The 20238-nt window shown below is 43.1% G+C and overlaps 1 protein-coding gene and 1 non-coding gene across 2 annotated transcripts; both read left to right on the plus strand.

Annotated features, from left to right (window-relative positions):
* Positions 1-498: 498 nt before the first annotated feature.
* COPZ1 (coat protein complex I subunit zeta 1) lies at positions 499-19803 on the plus strand. The gene is made up of 9 exons (XM_090273311.1): positions 499-579; positions 10833-10901; positions 12236-12317; positions 12935-13026; positions 14418-14473; positions 15792-15869; positions 16039-16090; positions 17284-17322; positions 18399-19803. The coding sequence occupies exons 1-9, from the start codon at positions 562-564 to the stop codon at positions 18444-18446; spliced, it is 534 nt and encodes a 177-aa protein (XP_090129437.1). The 5' UTR covers positions 499-561; the 3' UTR covers positions 18447-19803.
* LOC150011881 (U6 spliceosomal RNA) lies at positions 5838-5941 on the plus strand. The gene has a single exon (XR_016510900.1). It is a non-coding gene; the product is annotated as a U6 spliceosomal RNA (small nuclear RNA).
* Positions 19804-20238: the final 435 nt, after the last annotated feature.

A 20238-nucleotide genomic window follows, 5' to 3' on the forward strand; every position in this document is an offset into this window, starting at 1 on the left:
TGGTGGTGCAGACTTCCTGTGAGGATGCTGAAGTGATCTGAGCGAATCTTAAGGAAGAAGTAGTACTGTTTTCCACAGCAATCGTGGATATCAGGAACCCAATGGGAGCCTTAGAATAGGGATTGGGGTAGGATTCTATCAGGAGCTGCCAATCTTAAGGGCTAAAGAGACATAGCGCCCCCAAAAGGGAAAGCATATAAAAGCAGCTAAATCAGGTAGAGGATATCACGTGCTCTCCTCCCTGCCAATTGAAAATACTCGCTTCTTCTGTTCCCTATGGAAACATGGAAACAACCGCGTCCCACGGACCCTCCCGCCCCATTCAATTAAGAGGTTTTGGCATTTTATTGAGTGTTTAAACTGACAATCAAATACCTGCGCCTTATGGCTGGACACCTTGCTTTCGCTAAGCAAAGTAGTACACCGATTGGTCAATAAAGCAATAGCTGACATCCATTAGTCCAGTAATCCCCATCCTGGGCGGGGTCTAATGAGGACGTAGGTCCAATCAGCGGCGGCGTTGTTTTTGCGGCTCCACGTCGGCACCAACTGCGGGGCAAGATGGAGGCGCTGATTTTGGTAGGAGCCGGGGCTGCTGAGATGCTGCGGTGTCCAGAGGGGCCGGGAATCGGGGTTCAGCCTACCTGGGAGTGGGTAGAAAGGGAAGTTCCGGGAAATTCTCGGGGACTGAATGTTTGGCTGGCCCGTGTAATAAGCGTGTGGCCTAGAGCAGGAGCCTCGGTTTAGAGTAGGAAGCTCTGCTGGAAAGAGGGCAGAGTGGGTGGGAAGTTGAAGGGAGCACATGGAGCCCTTAGGAGGCAAAGGATCATAAGCGTACTGGTTTGGGGTCTTTCAGGACCCCTCGATTCTGAGCATTGTGGATGATACCCTGATTTGAGTTTCCCCAAACCTCCAAACTCGCCCCCGATTTTAAGACTAGAGTGCAGGTGTTTGTTATCACAGGCTTCTGTCTGTTGTCACAGTTTGACACTTCCCTAATAATTGTCACAGTCATTCAGAAAACTTTTTACTTCGGTTTCCTGTTCATTCATTTTATATAGGTTTGTTATGATAAAGAATCAGCATTCCATCAAAGTTCTAGAATACCTGGTAGAGTTAGCATGGATTGTGAAATATTTTTCTAGACTCCATATTCTGCTCTCCTTTTTCCTACCCATTTAAAGTTTAGGAGTTCTTGTAGGATCTAACTCTCATTGCTTATATGAGAACTTTGGTGGTAAAAGGGGTGTAATAGCTTCCTTGTCCATATGATCTTTTTTGCTTGTTCAAACAAGTAAAGCATTTTTACAACCCTTTAAAAAAATTGGACCAGAGAATTTCTCTCAAAAGTTCTCCACCTGTTTTGCAATTCGGAAATTTAACATAGTGTGTGTAGGAATCTTCCTCCCAGCTCCTTCCTTAATTGAGTTGAACTCTAGCCCTCTTTCTTGTCTTTTTCTTTTCTTCACTCTAATACGTGTATACATTCAGATCCTCATCAGGTAAAAGAGAATAACAAGTTTTAGTTCCCCTTTTTGAAAATAGCAAAGATAGAGATAATTCCTTCTCATCATATGGTTTGGTCAAGTCTAGGTAGAAAGCTTAACACTTGAGTACTTTTTTTATTTTTTATTTTTAAATTTCAGTAGTTTTTAATGAAATATTTTCTATACCAAGCATTTAATTAGTATTAACCAGTAAACAGATTGGAATAAGTTCTAGGGGATTGGCTTCTCTGGAAGTTTTTAGAACTTTTTAGGCTTTCCCACACACATCTTTATAGAAAGGAGGCTGTTTACAGGTAAAGGAGTGAGAGAGATGATACTTTGGGAAGTTGTTTGTCGTGGTGAGTTGAGGAACTTACATGTAAAGTCTCTCACATTTTCTCTTACCTCAGTTATCTGCCTCTGCGTCCTCAAGTGAAGTGTTATTTCAGCCTGCTTCTTTCTTATATCCATTTTAATCTGTACCTAAGATGCCACATTCACAGATCCCTGATAACGTGGTCAGGTACTCCAACCCTGAACTTTGCTTTAAAAACCATACTGATTCTTTGTCATGATGAACCTGTGTAATGGCGTTAGGGGAAACTAAGGTACAGGGAAAAGGGCTTGCTCAGAAAATGCCATTGTCAAAACTAGATTAGATTTTGATTCCTAATCCCAGACTAATTCTCTCTCATGTTACTTCATCATCAGCTTCCACCTTTTCAGTATACAAAATTGTACTTTGACCATCAGTTATATAAAGCTTTTACTGGGGACAAAGTACCAACAGGTATCAATTCTTGTGCTGATCTCCAGAGCTTTTATGATATTAAACTAGTATTTTCCTTTTGTCTCATCTGTGTCAGCTCTTTCCAATTTTTTTTTCTCTCTTTACAATTTCAATATATTTTAGGCTCCCAATTAAGAATTTACATACCTTTCTCATCATTCTAGCCCTTCTCAACTGTAGTTCAGGGGAATAATAAGCCCTCATGACCTAAGACATTCATTGTATGTAATGAATCATCTTCTCTGTATCTACAGTGGCATTGGTTTTGTACCATGTTTCAGAGAAGTGAGAAAATAGTCCCATAAAAATTTTTTCAACATTCAGTGGTTCAGATGAGGAACCCTAGTTCAGAATTAGGTGATAATTCATAAGTGTTTCATTCTTTTCTCACTACATTCACATACTGGCCCACAAAATTTAGCCTGTCTGACTCAGAATCACCCTTCATCACTGCTGCTTTTACTCTCTTCCCCTTGTTTGTCTGCTCAAAAGCATCTCCTGATTCTTAGGTTGCTATCTTCATTATGAAAAATGTGAAGAATCCTTGGATCTTACCTTAGCTCTCTATTGAATTAAAGAGCTTACTGTAACCAAATAGTATTTAAAAGCCATTTAAAAGGGAGACAAATTCTAAAGTTCCTTTAGGCTTCCTCCTTTCACAGTTTTACTACCTGGTTTGGCTAGACCTCTGGGGAAATTTGATAAAAGCATATTCTTTAATTCTCACCTGTTCAAGGCACATAGACATAGAATATTGAGAAGGGAAGGGTAAGGTAGAGGAGGTCAAGGGGAGCCATCAATTAAAATTTGATCTGAGTATGGGTATATCTAAATACCAGTATGTTCCCTTCATTTAAGGATTTTACAGTGAGTCATTTCTTTCTTGAATTAAGTAATGTAGCCCTCAAACATTTGTCTAAACTTTCTCAGGTCTTTTTGTAGTCTCTAAGGAAAGACCTTTTCATCTCCTTCTGTTCCTACTACTTAATAATGATGCTCCCAGCATGCATCTTTGGACTTAGCTTCCTCTCTCTTGCTGTTTTCTGCTGGTTATTCCTTCCTTGTGAATGGAGAGGGAGCTCTGGAGGTCACCATTCTCCACTAATGTTTTTTTAAGGTTTTATTTATTTTTAGAGAGAGGGGAAGGGAGGGAGAAAGGGAGAGAAACATCAATGTGTGGTTGCCTCTCACGTGCCCCTAACCAGGGACCCCAGCCTGCAACTGAGGCACATGCTCACTGGGAATCGAACTGGTGACCTTTTGGTTCGCAGGCCAGCACTCAATCAGCCACATCAGCCAGGGCTAATTTAAAAAAAATTTTTTTTTTAATCCTCATTCAAGGACATTTTTCATTTGCTTTTTTTCGAGAGAAAGAGGAACGGAAAGAAGGAACCATTGATACAAGAGAAGCATTGATTGGCTGGCTTTGCACACACCAGACCAGGGATCTGGGACAGGACCAGGGATGAACCTGAAACCCAGGCATGTGCTCTGACTGGGAATCAAACCCGCAACCCTTTGGTTATGAGACGATGCTCCAGCCACTTAGCCACACTGGCCAGGGCTAAGTGATTTTTTTAGAGAGAGAAACATCAGTTTGTTCCACTTATTTATGCATTCATTGGTTGCTTCTTGTATATGTCTTGACCAGAGATCAGACCTGCAATTGTGATGTATCAGGATGATCCTCCAACCACTGAGCTACCTGGACCAAGACAATAACCTGTGGAATCTTAAAGATAATGGCTTATCCCCTTCTTTGGCTTACCTCCCCCCCACCTCAAAAGCTGAATTACTCTAGTAGTCTAAATCCTTAAATCTTCCCTCATAGATTTCATTTTTCCTAATCTCTGGATTCACTTTCAGAGTGCTTTTTTAGTGCTTGATGGACCATACTTATTTGTATTCTTTCTCTCCCCTTAATAACATTTTTATCCTAAAAAAAAAAAAAAAAGACCAAATCCTAACTAAGCCTCATTCAAACATCAGGGCATCCAAAGTGCACAAAGGTATGCATATACATAGAGGAGAAAACTATGCAGGATACATCAGTGACTTAAAGGTTGAGATTGCTCTGTGACCTTTGCTTCCTGAATCATCTTAATGGAGCTTTTGTTAAATTCCTTTGGCACTAACAGTAGAGGTACTTGGCCTAAATGCCCCCTCCTGCTCTGGGCAAAGGTATCAATTACATTAAGCCCCCAAAGCACTCCCATCTTGTTCCTGGCAGTCCCCTGTGCCCCTCTCCCAGCTGCGTCCTTGCTGGTGCCTGGCCCCTCTATTTCGTTAGGAGAAGCAATCTCCTCGTTCCTGCACTGTGGAGACATATTTCTCAGCTAGGGCGCGAGTAGTGCCAGCACTGCCCCCAGTGAGGTCCCTGGCAGCCATAAAAATTTTTATTGTGATTATGTTGGTGTCGGGGTGTCCATCTGGGTTATTGCACACCTAGTTTAATTGATTGAAGTTTAATTTATTGACACTTCAAATTAAATGATCAGAATAAACTGTGCTGCTACTCTGGCCGGCTTGTTTTAATGGTTGATTGCTGGAAGCAGACCTTGGCTTGAACTAAAACCCCTAAAGAGCAATTGACGCTGTTTCTAACTCTCCCCATGTCTTGCCCTCCAAGAAGACCTCGTTATAGATTTCCGACGTATTTATATATATTTTTTCCCTCTCCTTCACAGTGGTGGGAAAGAGTTGGTCCCTGGCAAGGTATAAATTGTATCAAAGGTCTAGGGGAGCTGTCACTCGGTCAAAAGAGGAGGAGGAGCCTCCACATGAAGAAAGCCAGGCCCTTGAGAAGCCAGATCTTCCCTGGGAGGTAGAGGATGAATGCAATTATCCAAATACCTGAGGGAGCATAGTGGCAGTTTTAGGGTCTTTTTCATCTAGATCTTTGCTACTGTTCTTTATTCTCACATGACTTTGGTTAGGCAGGGTATTGACAAGCAAACTAGTTATGGAAAAGGGAACTAAGGAAGCAAATAAAGGATAGTACAGGGATAAAGAATCAGGGCCTAACTACCCATTCATGCTAGAGTAATGAGGAAGACCTAGGCAGAGTGCCCACGGGTAGCCAATGAAGATGGATTGGGAGGTTAAGTCCATGAACATATAAGATGTCCCTACTGGCAAGGGCCTGCCCACATTCTGCCTCCTGATTCTGCAGAGTAGGCTTTCTTTCAGATCAGATTATTAGAGTTTTTCTGTCTTTAGATTCCCTGGCCTGTGTCATCTCTTCTGGTATTTGACTACCCCATCTCTTCAGAAAATCTTTCCTGTTCTATAACCTGAGTCTTATATATTGCAGATGCAGCCTAGTCTCCTTCTCTGGCTTTGTTTTCCCACTATCAAGGCAGATAATCCGTAGTCACAGCCAACTGGCCTGGATAGCTCTGTCTACCATTTTTTTCTTCCTTTTCTCATGTAGTTTTTAGAGGGAGACTGAAACGAGGGGAGAGACTAGCAATTCTGCTTCAGAGGTTGATTTGGGGAGCAAATAGAGTGAAAGATGAATTCAGAGGTATCAGTTCTGTCTTTTAAAGACTAGCTTTTCAGTGCTCACTTCAGCAGCACATATAGTAAAATTGGAACAATACAGAGAAGATTGTGTCTCCTGCACAAGGATGACATGCAAATTCATGAAGCGTTCCATATTTAAAAAAAAAAAGAAAAAAGACTAGCTGTTTTGTTGTCAGAGCAGATGGAGGGGAAAGGGGAGTTGGGAATAAATTAGGATACAGATCATGACCAAGGACTCATCAGAAAAGGATCTATCCCCATTTGATTTTTACCTTTGCTGAGTGAGATTTAAATGAGGGCTCCTGAATTACCGAACTGGAAAGGCAAAATGTTCTAACATTGCTCCCAATCCTCAGGTGGAGAGTACTCTGATTTCTGCTTGTTCAATTAATTTCCCAGTAAGTGCTGCTTGCTTTGTCCCACACTTCTGTAATTGTTTCACTTCTATAATACTTGAAGAATTAGGGACTGTGTGACCTCTGGGCATAAAATTCTTCAGCAGGCTGGCTTTCTGAATTGTAATAAAGGACCCAAGACTTTGCATTCCTGAAGAGCTGGAGGTTTGGTTATCTTTGTCCTGCCTGTCTCACAGCCACCAAATAAGTCATTGAAAGCTGAAGGGGTGTGGTACTGACCTTCTCTCCCCCTGCTGGCTGTATTAGTTTTCTCAGTCGTACTTATTAGTTTATGAAGGACACACACACACACACACACACACTTATTGAAGTCATTACTTGGTGCCAGGCAGAGAAAAGGGGTGATTTACAAAAGTATCACTCATTTCCCCTTTTTTTTCATTTCTTCCCCATACCATCTTATTATCTTTAGAAAGAATCTCATTTAATTCTAAACCTAGATCTATGAACACCCTCAAATCATAATAATTTGTGAATGTGTATTTTTCTGGTAACAAGGTCCATAAATTTCATAAGCTTATCAAAGGGGTCTGCTGTACTTCAGAAGTATTAACATTAACTGATCTAGCTCAGACCTCTCATTTCTCCAGTGAGGAAGCTTAGTCCTAGAAAAAGGTAGAACTTGAGGTAATGGCTGATCCAAACTATAATGTAAGGATTTTTTAGGAGTTTAGAGACATTTTCTCCTGTAGTGTCAGAGTTCTTGGTGACTGTGCATTCACGTTTTGTATCTATGTCAGAGAGGAACATTATTTCTAGGTATCTCTTCTGCCTTCAGTTCTTCCTTGCCAAGACGTCTTCAGTTTCCTATGTATAACCAATATTTGGTCTCATGTCATCCAATTTGGTGTTACCTGTGGCTCCTATTCCTTCCTGAGCTGTGCCTCTTGGATCTAAGAAAACCCCTGGGTAGTATGTGAAAACAATTCTTCTCTATCAAAGCCTTTACCTAATTCTTTTCTTTTCATCTGAAGCCCCTAGGCTTGTGGCTGGCAAATTGGAGCCCTCAGCTCTAAAGGAGCTTTTCATTTTCAAGAAGTTGGCACAGAATCAGGGAACAAATACCTGCTTAAGTCATGTAGAACTGGGATTAGTATCCAGGAATTTCTCTTTCTAGTTTTTACTGTCTTGGCTTTATTTTGTAAATAGCGTTGAGGAAAGAGCATCTTGTTTCTAGTTGATCAAGTCTATTGCCAAGCCATGGTACTACCTTGGCATGACCATAAAGATTTCTTTGTAAGTGAGAAATGAAGAACTTTCTAGGAATCTCAACCACATTCTTACTTGTGCCCCTTCAGGTCTGTGGATAACATCCTCTAACTGCACGAAGGCTTCTTGGTCCCCCTCCTCCAAATGAATCAAATAGTTATTAGTCATAGCCCTCAAATATCCTGTCTACCTGCTCCAAACACTCCTTCAGTCGTCTTCTGATGGCATATCATGATCTTACCCCAGAGTGTTCTCTTAGTGTATACTTGATCATTGTGAACACTTAATTTAGTGCTTTTTCAGAGCCCATCTTTCCTACTTTGGCTGCCAGCTCCCTTTTAATACTTTTGCTAATGACTACATATAATCCTTAGGAAGCTGCAGGTCATTTGAAGGCCCACAGGGGGCAGCACTAGGAATGGCTCTTCCTCTCTAGTCCTCTGCTGGGGGAGGAGATACTGGGAGATGTTGATTTTTTTTTTTCCCCACCAGGCTTCAGAATCCCTTGGTTAAGATCAAAGACTCCTTTTCAGCAGGCTATTTGCTTGTTCAGTGTTGTTTCAGATCTTCTTAGGAGTTCAGTCTTGGTTTTTCTTGATAATAAAAACATAGATGAAAATCTATCTGAGCCACCCAACCTCCCACAAACTAATCTGCCTACACATCATTTCCAGGCACCATTAGCATTTGAGGTGAAGTTCTGTTATACACTCAGGCTGTGGCTCTCTGAAAGTCAGTGCATCACAGAACTTTGTCTCGAAAGCTTTCTAGCAACTACCCATTTGGGAGTGGGAGGGAAGAATAGACCTTTTAAATTCCTTGAACATGGTCCTAAGCTTGTAGGGTCTTTCTCAATAATCAGCATTTAATGTGTTACAAGGTCAAGTCTAGTCCGTTGTTGAGGAAGCCCATTTCTCAGTAGCTGGGAGTTATTTATAAACTTGCCCTTTGCAAAAACTTAAAAATGAAATTACATTATCAGTAATGGCTTCTGGGGCCTTTAAACTGGTTGGTTTTATGGTGTGAGAGGAATTCTTGGCCCTCCCCACTCCTGAGAGGTAAAGGTCCCAGGCTGAAGTGGAACCAACTGCAGTCAGGAGGTGGCAGGAGAAGTAAAGGAGAAGCTGCTGGCTCCGGTTGTAGCAGAATGGAGAGTTAAAGCAGCATTCAAGCGCTTGCCTACATTCTCAGCTTTATGTAGTGTAGTTATTCTTTTGGAAGTTTGAAATGACCACGCTTTTCTCTAGTGTCTTCTTATCCCTTTCAGAGCTATAATAAGTCATCTCCTTGCCTTCCTTTGCCTGTCCTTTATCCTTCCCAGGTAGAGCCAATATTTTGTTTTGGAAGTTTCCTTGATAACATCTTCTAAAAAGCTAGTGAAAAGAGCAAGAAACAGAACCCTGAAATCTGTTTCTCTTTTTTGCCAGCTGTTTTAGGCACTCACACTTTATTGGCCACGAAGGACATTGTTTGACTCTCCTAGTTGGCAGGTGGCCATAACAGTTTCTCTTTTCTTTGGGATCCCATTCTTTCTAGGGATGCCAGACTCTAAGGCTGCAAGAACCAGTTACCTATGCCAGCTCAATGCCCAGTTGAAACTATTAGGAAGCTCTCTTAAGTTTGCTGTGAATGTGGACAGAGGATCAGAGCCAAAGGTTTCCAGGGAAAAGATTGTGGGAAAAATATTTCTTCTAAATTTTCTTCCCTGTGGACTTCTTTTTATTCGTTAAGGAAACTCATTTCCATTGGGATCTCTCTTTTGAGAAATTGAGGATCCAAGTTGTTATAGAATTGAGCCCACTTTATGGGATGATATTTCTGTGAGGAATTAGGAAAATGCTTTTATGTGTGACCTATTAGACAAGACTCTAGAGACTTCCCTCTGCTAGACACAGAGTTCCTTTGTTAAAAGAGGAGTTGCTCATGCCTTATTTATTCCAGAGAGTAATTATATAGGGTGGACATCTCTAAGGAGTGTTATCAGAGGAGAGTTGGTAGTGTTATCCCCCAAAGTAGCCATACTAGATAATCTACCTATACCTGAAGTCTAATTATAAGAGGGTACCCTAGGTATATACTACATCAAAATGTCTTTACTTTATTCTAAAACTTTATTCTCATACTCATTCAACAAATATTGAGAGTTTTGTATGGGTTAGGCATTGTTTTGGACATGGGGTAAATCAATGAACAAAGCACAAACATTGCTGTCCTCAGGTATTCAAGTGGGGAAAGCTTACATTCTTTACCTTGTTGTCAAAACACTGGGCTCTCCTTACTCTCATTCTTAAGTCCCTGAGCTAGGGTTTGTTCTTTCCATGGAACCATAAACCTCCTGGAGCCTCAGGGGACAACTTACTTTTATAGACCCTGCAGTTTCTGAATCCTTGGGAATGAGTCTTTTCTCCTCACTCTTCGGTATTTGTTAAACACATGCTGGGACAGTATATTTGGGTCCTGTGAGGACTGGGTTTCCTACGTAAGCCAGGAAAGGGAGGTAGCAAAGCAATAGCCTTGTCTTGTCTTATAGCACAGGGAAGTGATATCAGTGGTAAGTAATATTGATTAGAAAGTCACTGTGAGCCTGCAAACACCTATACATATACCAGTGCCTCTTGTTATCTGGTTCTCTAGAAGTTGCAGGAGTAGAGGAGTTTTTTTCAGTGATATACTTTGCAATTTTTTGAGTTTGAGTGTAACCATTAAGGTAGAAGCTATGATTCCTTTATGAGAGCCAGTGTCCTCAAAGTTTGATTCTTGGTACTGAAGAAACAATCCCCACCTCTATCCCCGTTCTTTATCGCCAGGCCTCAGATTGTTTCTTAGAGATGGATGTCTCACTGGGCTGCATTCAGAAGTGTGTGTATGTGGCATGTGTGCATACACATGTGCTGACATTTCCCTCTGCTTAGTGTGTGGGTGGTTTAGGGAAGGCTTGCTTTATGCCTCTGCATGGCTACTGCATTGGTACTGCAGAAACTTCCAAGTACTTTAGGGCATTCAACCCTGTTTTCAAGTAGCCTTGTGCAGTGGCTATTAATTAATTTGGTCACATGCCATTACCCACCTGTGCACGGAGACCAGTGAGAGAGGGTCATTTCGAAATAACTGTAACACGATATTTGGAAATAAAAGCATGACCTACCTTGATTAAGCACTCTGTGGGTCTGCCTCAGAGAAACTCTTTATCTTTATCTGATGCTGCTTTGGAATCCTTTGTTAAAATGTCCCCTCCCTCAATTCACTTTATTCACCACTTGGTCATTCTCAGTGGGAAATGTCAATATCTAAACAGGTTGGGAGAGGGGACACATAGAGGCACCTCAGTGGGGCTAGGAGAAGGTATCTGGTTTGCCAGTGGTGGCGGGAGCCTTCAGGACTGAAGGTGTGTTCATATCTCTTCAGGAACCCTCCCTGTATACTGTCAAAGCCATCCTGATTCTGGACAATGATGGAGATCGACTTTTTGCCAAGGTGAGATTCCCTTTCAAATTAGTTTAGGAGCAAGACTAAGACCTACTCTGAGATTTAAATCTTCAGATTGGTCCTAGTAACTCATATTCCTTGATACTATGATTTTGAGACTTCTTCCAAGCTTGCCCATGCCTACTCCAGATCAAACCTACACTGCTTTTGTCTCAGTGGCCTTGCTTCTCTACTTGCTGTCCTCAGACTTGGACCTGCTTTGTTATCAGCATCAGACCAGAGAAGAGCTTTGGAACCTTGGTTTCTGAACAAAGCAGTGTCTAAATGTGAGAAGCAGCCTGCTCATGCCCATCACTCCTGTCCCTTTCCCTTCTACCTTGTCACCTGCTTGGGTTTTTCCAGGGAAATTTCTTGTAGTTTCAGGATTCCAGCCCTAGGTCTGCAGTTACTACCAAACTTGTTACATCCTGGCTTTCCCAGTGTGATGTTTCTAACTTTGGATCTATTTAAAAAGAAGAGAAAGGACACCCCTCTGTTCTCCTTCTATATTCTCCCCCTCCTGTAGAAATTTTTTCTGTCCCTGGTGTATTAACTCTGGGCCAGCATAGCATAAATCAATCAGCAGGTAGAGATTAGTTTAGAATTCACCAGCTGTTCCTCCCTGTAATTGGATGTAACTATGCAGGACACCTTTTGAAACAGTTATCCAGTTACTAAATGCCAGACCTGTCATAGGTCTTCAGCTGACTGCAACGGATTAGCCCCTAAAGAGCAGAGCGATTTAGCAGCCTGTATCTCCAACCCCCTTTTCAGGGAGAGCTTGGGAGTGGGTTTAGCAATGTGCTAGATTGCCTCTTGCTTCTTTCAATTTGCAGAAAAGAAAGCTAAGATATGAGAGGGCATAAGATAGGGTTTACCTTTCTTCAGAGGAGGTTTTTGTAGCCTTTCTTCATTCCTCAGCTTCATACAGTGAATGAAGGTCTACAAGAAGTGTTGTGTGCTTTTAGTGCCTTTTGTGTTCTGTAGCACTACTTTCTGACATGGGGTCGTTTCTAGGAAGCACTTGATGAGCGTGGTCTCAGGATTGCTCTCCTAGAATACAGACAAGGGCGGAACATCATTATAGGACTTGTAGGCCTCTGCCCTTACAGTCATAGAAATTTGAGATGGGGTTGCTTAGAGCTGGATCCTTAAAAAATTATTTTTGTATTCTTACTTGCTGCCCATTCCCTGCCTCTGTAGTTTTCCCTTCTTCATATCAATATTTCTCCCTTACCCCATGCCTTGAAAGAGAGAAATCCAAAATCCAGAGCAAAACAGTGACTAATCATTCTGGGTTTTGAGCTTTAATGCCCCAACCGTTCTCCTTTCCCTCTGACCAGTACTATGACAACACCTACCCCAGTGTCAAGGAGCAAAAGGCCTTTGAGAAGAACATTTTCAACAAGACCCATCGGACTGACAGTAAGTCATTTTGGTTTCATGACTCTCTGTGTTGGGGGAACCGTGGTGGGAAGGGGGTGGCAGCAGGACTGCGGAGAAAGGATAAAGTGACTCTCCCTCCTTTTTCTCTTTTTTCCTCCTCCCCTCATATAATAAACTTCAGAAATGTAATGGGGAGGTGAGTGTACTTCACGCGGGAATACTGTGCTGGAAGGTTGGCTGTTAGCTACCTGTCTAGTCCCTGGATTTATGAGCCTCACTTGACAAATTTAACTGCAGCTCTGCTTATTGTACCGCATCCATTAGGGCAGGTAAATGGAAGTCTGTAAAGGTGACCGCTCTGCATTTTCACCTCCGAAGGCTCGACTAGTATCCTGTCTCTTATACAAGGAGGGGAATAAGGGTAGTCGGGGGAAGGGTGGTTAGAGAAGATACACTTATACTTTCCCGAATTTATACTTCCCTTCTGCTACTACCTGAAAATAAAAAGCAGTTCAACTTGAATCTTTGGGGATCATTCCTACCCTATGTTATCTCAGCCCAGAACAGCTGGATACCAGAAGTTTATGGTAACTTCTTTTGTCCCACTTTGTTGTCTCAGGCCACCCACTGTTTACATCTTTTTTTTTCCCCTGCAGGTGAAATTGCCCTCTTGGAAGGCCTAACAGTAGTATACAAAAGCAGTATAGATCTCTATTTCTATGTGATTGGCAGCTCCTATGAAAATGAGGTGAGAATCCCCACTACTCTTTGCTATCTCTGATTTCACTTCCTAAACCAGGATATAGTTACTGGTTCTGGGCCTTAAGGAATACCACATCCCTCTGGCTTCTGATTGGGCTAATGAAGTTGTCAGATTCCTGCTGGCCTCACAAAAATGGCCTAACAAATGAATCAACCCAGGAATTTTCCCAGATCTGTTTTTTCTCCATGTAGGGGACAACACATGTGTGTGGTGTCTTTAAATTTATTTATTGGTTTTAGAGGGCAGGGGAGGGAGAGAGAGAAACATCAATTTGTTGTTCTACTTATTTATGTGTACTGGTTGCTTCTTGTATGTGCCCTGACCGGGGATCAAACCCACAACCTTGGCATATCAGGACAATGCTCTACAACTGAGCTATCTGGCCAGGGCACACCATGTGTGTTTGAATGCATATTAATGTACTCTATCAATGGCCTTTTCTCAATAGTGCTTTTTTTTAAGATGGATTTCTGAGGGATAGTCAAGGTTGAGGAGATGGTTGCTCCTACTATGAAGGCTCCACACCTGCTGAGCTTGGGTCAGTTAACCAACATTCTAGGTCATATTGCCAGCCATATATTCTGAAAGGGTAGAAGTCCTTGAGACTTGAGACTTGTACACTTGAGAAGATCGGGTGTAGTCCTAACCTGTTTCCTCTTTGCAGGAAGAGCTGTTTATATCAGGTAGCAGATTCTAGGAAGGGGAGCAGATAAGTAAGAATAAGCCATCATATACTTTGAGGCAAAAGTAAAAGTTTGAGAGAACCAACTCTTATTGAGCTCTTATTGCTATAAGTACTTTGTAAAGTACATTGTTATTTAAACCATACAGCACTTCTGTGAATTGTAGGTATTGGTGTCCTTGTTTTGTAGATGAGGAACCATATGAAATCACTAGTATTTAACCACTGTTGAACTACAAAAGTGGCAGTTTCATGTGGTTCAACCTAATTTTCCCAGGGTTACACATCTAGAAAATGGCTCAGGTGGGATTTAAGTGCAGATCTATCTGACTCTAAAGCTCATACTCTTTCTACTAACTCTCTGACCTAGTTATTGCTTGGTTAATGATTTCTCTATCTAAGATATCAGGTAACACATAAGATATCAGGGAAATAACATGTAGAGGACCATGACAAGAAAGATCTGTTTGAACAGTCTGGTCAAAGAGAGACATTCAGTTGTGGGATCATGTGGCATAATTTATTTCTCTGAGAAACCATGGGTCCTTTTTCTGTTTTGCTCTCACTTCCACCTTATGCTTTTGGTCCTTGTGAAAGCCTGTGTCTTTTGATGCTTAACCAATTAGAGGGTGTTGTTTTCAGGTAGCAGCTTTCAGGGACTTGAACCTTATCCTCTGCTTCTGTCTCCCAACAGCTGATGCTCATGGCTGTTTTGAACTGCCTCTTTGACTCATTGAGCCAGATGCTGAGGTGAGCAGTCCATTCTTGACAACTGTGTGGGAGAGAAAGTCACTATTATTCAAGCCCAGGGGTTTGTGGGGAAGCAGAGGCTCCAGGAAGCTGATTTACCTTGAGAAGTTGGGCTTCTTATTTCATAGTAATTCACACTGATGGGGAAGACTGGATGGAGGGGAGAGTATGTCCCTTGGAAATAATTCTCCTAAGGGGGTTGGGAGGGAGCAGAATCTTCACCTCTGTGTCTACTCTATTTCCCATTGGCTCTGTCAGAGTTCTAAGCACCCTGAAAGTGCTTTCCTGGACTTCATTTTTTACGTTAAGAGGTAGAAAAGGGGCAAGCATAGGGAAGTGTCCTAGATAAAACATCAGTACCTTGGAAATGGAGGCAATGCTCCCAATTGTTCACTTCTACCCCTTAGCGTTTCTCTTTTGTGAAACAGGAAGAATGTGCCGAGTACCCTCTCCTCCCCTTCCACCATTCCTCCAGTCCTCTGTTCCTCATGTAGATGGGCAGTAGGAAAGATAAAAGATACTTTTCCTGAAAACATACAGGGTTCTAAACTTCATTCCCCCAGCAGCTCCCCAGTGAACTCAGCACAGACAGCCATCTGGAGCAGAACAGCAGGCATTCTCAGCCCCACAAAAGCAGCAGGGTGAATGGCTCAGATTTCCTCAGGAAGGGGATGATTTATTTCTTAGCCAGGTGAATGAATAGACTTCATTTCGGGTAATCTAGTGAAAGAGTCAAACTGACGGATGTGACTGGCCACAAGAACCAACCACCGGATCTGAGGCCAATGGATGCTGGGCTCTGACTGTTCCCAGCCCCCTTGTTGGGCTTCTTTTCAAGACCTGAACAGAGCTGGTGAGGGATGGGGAGCAGGGGAAGGCTTAGAAGGTTTGTCAGTCAGAGCTTGAGTGCAAATAGTTTGTACTCAATCCCTCCCCTCCTCCCACCACCTCCAGATTGAGTTTTAGCTCTGTTTATTTTTTTTTCCATCCACTGATGTCAGCATTTATGAGAAATGTCATGAGCAGCATCATGGCAGGTAGGAAAGAAACAATAGCTCTGGAGAATCAACCCCTGAATAATAAAAAATTAACTATTTTTTTGAATCTCTTTTTTCTGACCTTCCTGATCCTTTCTCAGCAAACAAAAGTAGGAAGGGGTGTAGAGTGGATTAGCTAAAAAGTTCTTATTTACCTTAGGTACTTCTTTGTGTGGTTGGTGGAGACATTTATTGGTCTAGTGTAGGTTCCCAACTCAGACAATGGCCTAGAATTACTTTCACATATGAGCTGGCTTTTTTTCTCCCCCTCGGGGACTCAGGAAAAATGTAGAAAAGCGAGCTCTGCTGGAGAACATGGAGGGGCTCTTCTTGGCAGTGGATGAAATCGTAGATGGAGGGTGAGTTCTCTTGATTTTCCTGGACCTTTCTCAATCGAGGGTGTGTTTTGGGGTGGGGGGTGGTAACCGCCTCTATTCTAAGGCAAGTGGGTGGAGCAGCCAGAGTATCCCCACAGTAAGTTGGTCCTTCAAGAGAGAGCAACTGATGGTCTCTTTTTTGTCTTTGTAGGGTGATCCTAGAGAGCGATCCCCAACAAGTGGTACACCGGGTGGCATTAAGGGTGAGCAGGAGTATTCGTCTATATCCCTCTATCTACTTACTCTCCAAGGCCAGACTTGCTGAATGTATCTATGGGTCTCGGCTTGTAGAATACAGTCTTCTCCTTTTTCAAATTCTCATTGTCCCAAAGATGGGAAGCAAAGGAACATTATTTTTGCCCCTAAGCTGGTACCTAGCACCTTATACAGCCTTGCACAAAGTGTATATTTAATATATACTTGTTGAAGCAATGATGTAATAAAAGAAACTTTAGTATTGCTGGTCCTGAAACTATAAAGGAACTCGAAGTTGGCTTGTTCTTCCTTTGGGGATGGATAGCAGTCATTTGAGGCAGGAGTATCTTCCTTATCTTTTAAGGCCTTATAAAACTGAGGATAACACCTCTCCATCAGAAAGTACTTATTTGCTAGAGCCTCAGTCTACTTAGGTGCTACTGATATCAGAAAGGGGCCTCTGAGTTAACCATAGAAGGCTCTGAGTCTGTTGGGGAGATAATGATGGATGTGGAGAGAGCCCACCAGCAAATTATGGGGATGCAGAGATGTCTGAGCAAAGCAAATCTCCCCATTCACAGAATGTCCCAGCTCTGACCTCCACAGAGTGAAGGCTGGCAGTGCCGGGTAATGGGAAATCTTCTCCCTTAACTGCCGTGGGCTCCATTTGCATAGTTTAATCTTCTCCTCTAACATATGTCTCTATGTGGCAAGAGAGAGGGTCCCCCCCGCCATCTCCCTCCTTCCCCTTCTCAGGCTGCTGTTGGCAGCAGTTTATTTCTTCAAATTAACATGCTTGTCGTTACCCATCAGGCCTTGCAGGATCCATTAAACTATCCCTGGCTCCCCCTCATCCTTTCCCTAGTGATATTGATATTCAAGGAAGATCTTCTCTGACTAGGGAAACAGGTCTCCCTAAGTTGTGGATCACATAGCCTGCTGATTATTTGAAATGGAATAAATCTTTTAAGTCCTCCTGTCTTAAAATAGAGGATGGATGAAATGACAGTTTTTTTTGCTCAGAATCCTCTGGCCAATTATAATAGTGACTGTACTAATTCCTGGAAAGGACTGAGAACTTTAAGGTATCTGCCCTTTGCTTCAGTTTAAAGGGCCACCTCTTCTTTCTCCACTTCCAAACTTCAACCAGGTCTTCCTCCAGCTTTTTCCCACACTGAATGCTTTTTTCTCTGTGTTGTAGGGTGAAGATGTCCCCCTTACAGAGCAGACCGTGTCTCAGGTATGACTTTCTCCCTTCTTCCTCCCTAGATGGACTGGGTCATTAAAGAGGCTAGAATAGCATTCCACTCCAACCCACCAAGTCTGAATGAGACTAGGGACTGAAGACATATCTACTTTGGCTTCCCTCTTATTCTAGAGAACTGGGACTTACATAGCCAAATGCCCCTACCCCACCTCAATCTCACCCCAACTCCCATCTAGTTTCTCATGAGCAGTGGCTGTCAGCCTTGGCATGTACCCTTCAAACCCTGCCTCGTGCATCATTCAGTGATTTATTCACCAGCAGGGGCTTGCCTTAAACAGATGGTCTGTGTGCATGCACGTGTGCACATGCACACGTGTGCACTCGCACACACTCGTTATTTAAATGAGGGCTAAGCTAGAAATGCATATTCTAGAATATGCAGGTTTTATAGATCCATCCTGCTACTTTGCAAATAAGATTTGTCTACCTGATTGGGGAGGGGGAAGAGTTTCTGTTTTCTACCCATTTGGAATTCTCACCAAGCACTAAAGTTCAACTGGATGTGGTAACACACACATACCTCTTTTAACATATGTCTAGTAATCCCCAGTTTTTTTCTTTCCTCTCAGGTATACCAATTCTTTCTTTATCCTCCCAATGGATTTGAATTTTTTTGCCATTTCCTAAACTAACAATCCTTTAGGGCCTTAGAGAGCTTATTCCCATTCTTCTACCCTTGGGAATTTTCTTTTCTTTCTTTCTTTTTTTTTTTTTCAGATTTTATTTATTTATTTTTAGAGAGAGGGGAAGGGAGAGAGAAAGAGAGGGAGAGGAACATGAATGTGTGGTTGCCTCTCACACACCCCCAACTGGGGACCTGGCCTGCAACCCAGGCATGTGCCCTGACTGGGAATCGAACTGGCGACACTTTGGTTTGTAGGCCGGTGCTAAGTCCACTGAGCCACACCAGCCAGGGGCTACCCTTGAGAATTTTCTATTTGCCGTTCTTCTAAGGACAGGGAAGGCAAGTAAGGGGAAGGAAAAGCCCTAATCCCTAATTCCCATCCTACCCTTCAGCAGCCCCCTCAATGCTGCCCTTGTCCCCACAGGTGCTGCAGTCAGCCAAAGAACAGATCAAGTGGTCACTCCTTCGGTGAAGACCTCAATGTTCCTGGCTCCTCATCCCCTGAAAAAATCCACGTCTGCTGTGACTTCTCATCCAGTCCCCCAGCTGATGCTCTCAGGGTCATTTGGGGATCACAAAAGATCTTTATGTCTCCATCCTCTCTGTGGTTGCTCCTCCCAAAACCCTAGGTGCTTCCCATTCCTTCTCACTTTTTTTAAGTTCTGGAAGTAAAGCTCCCAACAGATTTGGATGTAGGGCAGGGGAAGCACCTCTTCCTTTCTAGACTAGATTATGTTCCCTTGTTCTCTTATCCCACATATTTTCTTCTTAACTTCTGTGCCCTTTGCTGCAGCCACACTTCAGATCAAAGCAGGAGAAAGAATGTGCTGAGTATTTTTCTCCCTTTACCTTTACCTGGCCTTCATCCCAACAGTTCATACGTACAGTAAGGGGAGGGAAAGAGAATTTTTTTCTATAGAATGAATTGGGGGTTGGTGTGAGGAGAGGTATGTCTAATCTCAGCCACAGCCCTACTTACTGGCCTCAGCATTCTCTCCCTTCTCACTGCCCCATCCTCCAGCCTTGGATAAAAGGTTGGAATAGCTGATAGGCAGGGGACAGAGTGGAAGAAGCAGTGATTTAAATTTTATTGGTTAGGGCTTATAAAATTCTGTATTTCAGCCACAGCTATATTCTTTACCCTGAGTCTGGCTTATAGCTTCAAAAGTGCTGTGGTCTGTGAGTGCTCATTGTGGCAATGCCCATCTCTTGGTCTGATACCTTAACTCGACCTTTAGAACCCCGGGATCTTTGCCTGGCTTGTCCTCTCTGTTCCCTGGAGGAAGGCCAGTCCCTGAACTAAGACTCCATTCCAGTCTTGGGAAGAAGAGTTTCTGCTCAGAAATAGGGAGGAGGTGGAATTTATGACTTGGGCCTCTGGGCTCTCTCAGTCCCTTTGCTCCCCCCACGTGCTTTTCACTCCTCTGCCTGGGGTCTGTAATTGCTGCCACTTAACCCTATCCTCTCTTTACCTCCATCCATGCAGTAGGTCTAGACTGCCCCTCCCTAGGCTGCTGAGAGAGGTGCCTTTCTTCACAAAACCTTCAGGATTTGGGTTTTCCCAGGATGATGGGGGTTGGAATACCCACTCTTGGGTCTAATCTTTCTCCTTGACCCAAAAAACTTCCCACCAAAATGTCTCAAAAAACCTTCCTGAGACTTCTGCCCCACCCACTAACTGCCAGTTCTCCAAGACTGAATGAAGTTGGGCTCATAACTGGGCATATTTGAGGGGGCATTTTTGTGTGAGAGATGTATGGAGTCAGGAGATAGCCACCTTCATATTACTGCTCTGTGCGAAGAGGAATAAAAGATTTCTTTTTTCCAAATTGCCTTTGTGTGATGTTTCTGTTCCTCTTCCTTTCTTTTTGGCAGCTGCTCCTATTCCTCTAGCATCCCCCTCACTCCCCGTCTTATAATATTTCTTCCCTCTTACCTCAGAGACTCCCCAGCATTCTCCCCCACCACCACTGCCATCCCTAATTTACGGGCCTATTTGCCTCCTTGGCATCTCTCAGTCCCCTTGCCTGGAAATTGGCGCCAGGGGTGGAGAGGGGATGGTATTTTCTCAGTGGGAGTCCCAGGGAACTGAGTTCTCCCCCACCACCCCCAAAGCCAGCTGCCTGCTCCTGCTTCAGACATTAGTAACCCAGAGACACGCACCTGCGTGGGGGCTCTCCTCCAGACCCTGCTCCCTTCCTGCCCCTCCCACTCCTGCTCTGAAATGGCGCAGAGCGGGTTATTTATCGGAGCCAGTGCTGCTC

Source organism: Furipterus horrens, unplaced genomic scaffold (genome assembly GCF_987537825.1).
Source record: "Furipterus horrens unplaced genomic scaffold, mFurHor1.1.pri manual_scaffold_4, whole genome shotgun sequence".
Lineage (NCBI taxonomy): Eukaryota > Metazoa > Chordata > Mammalia > Chiroptera > Furipteridae > Furipterus > Furipterus horrens.

Bases quoted from the DNA above. Each gene is read 5' to 3' on its own strand.
- COPZ1 (XM_090273311.1), top strand. The intron at 15,870-16,038 runs GTGAGTTCTCTT...TTGTCTTTGTAG, and splicing joins GATGAAATCGTAGATGGAGG to GGTGATCCTAGAGAGCGATC. The intron at 16,091-17,283 runs GTGAGCAGGAGT...TCTGTGTTGTAG, and splicing joins TACACCGGGTGGCATTAAGG to GGTGAAGATGTCCCCCTTAC.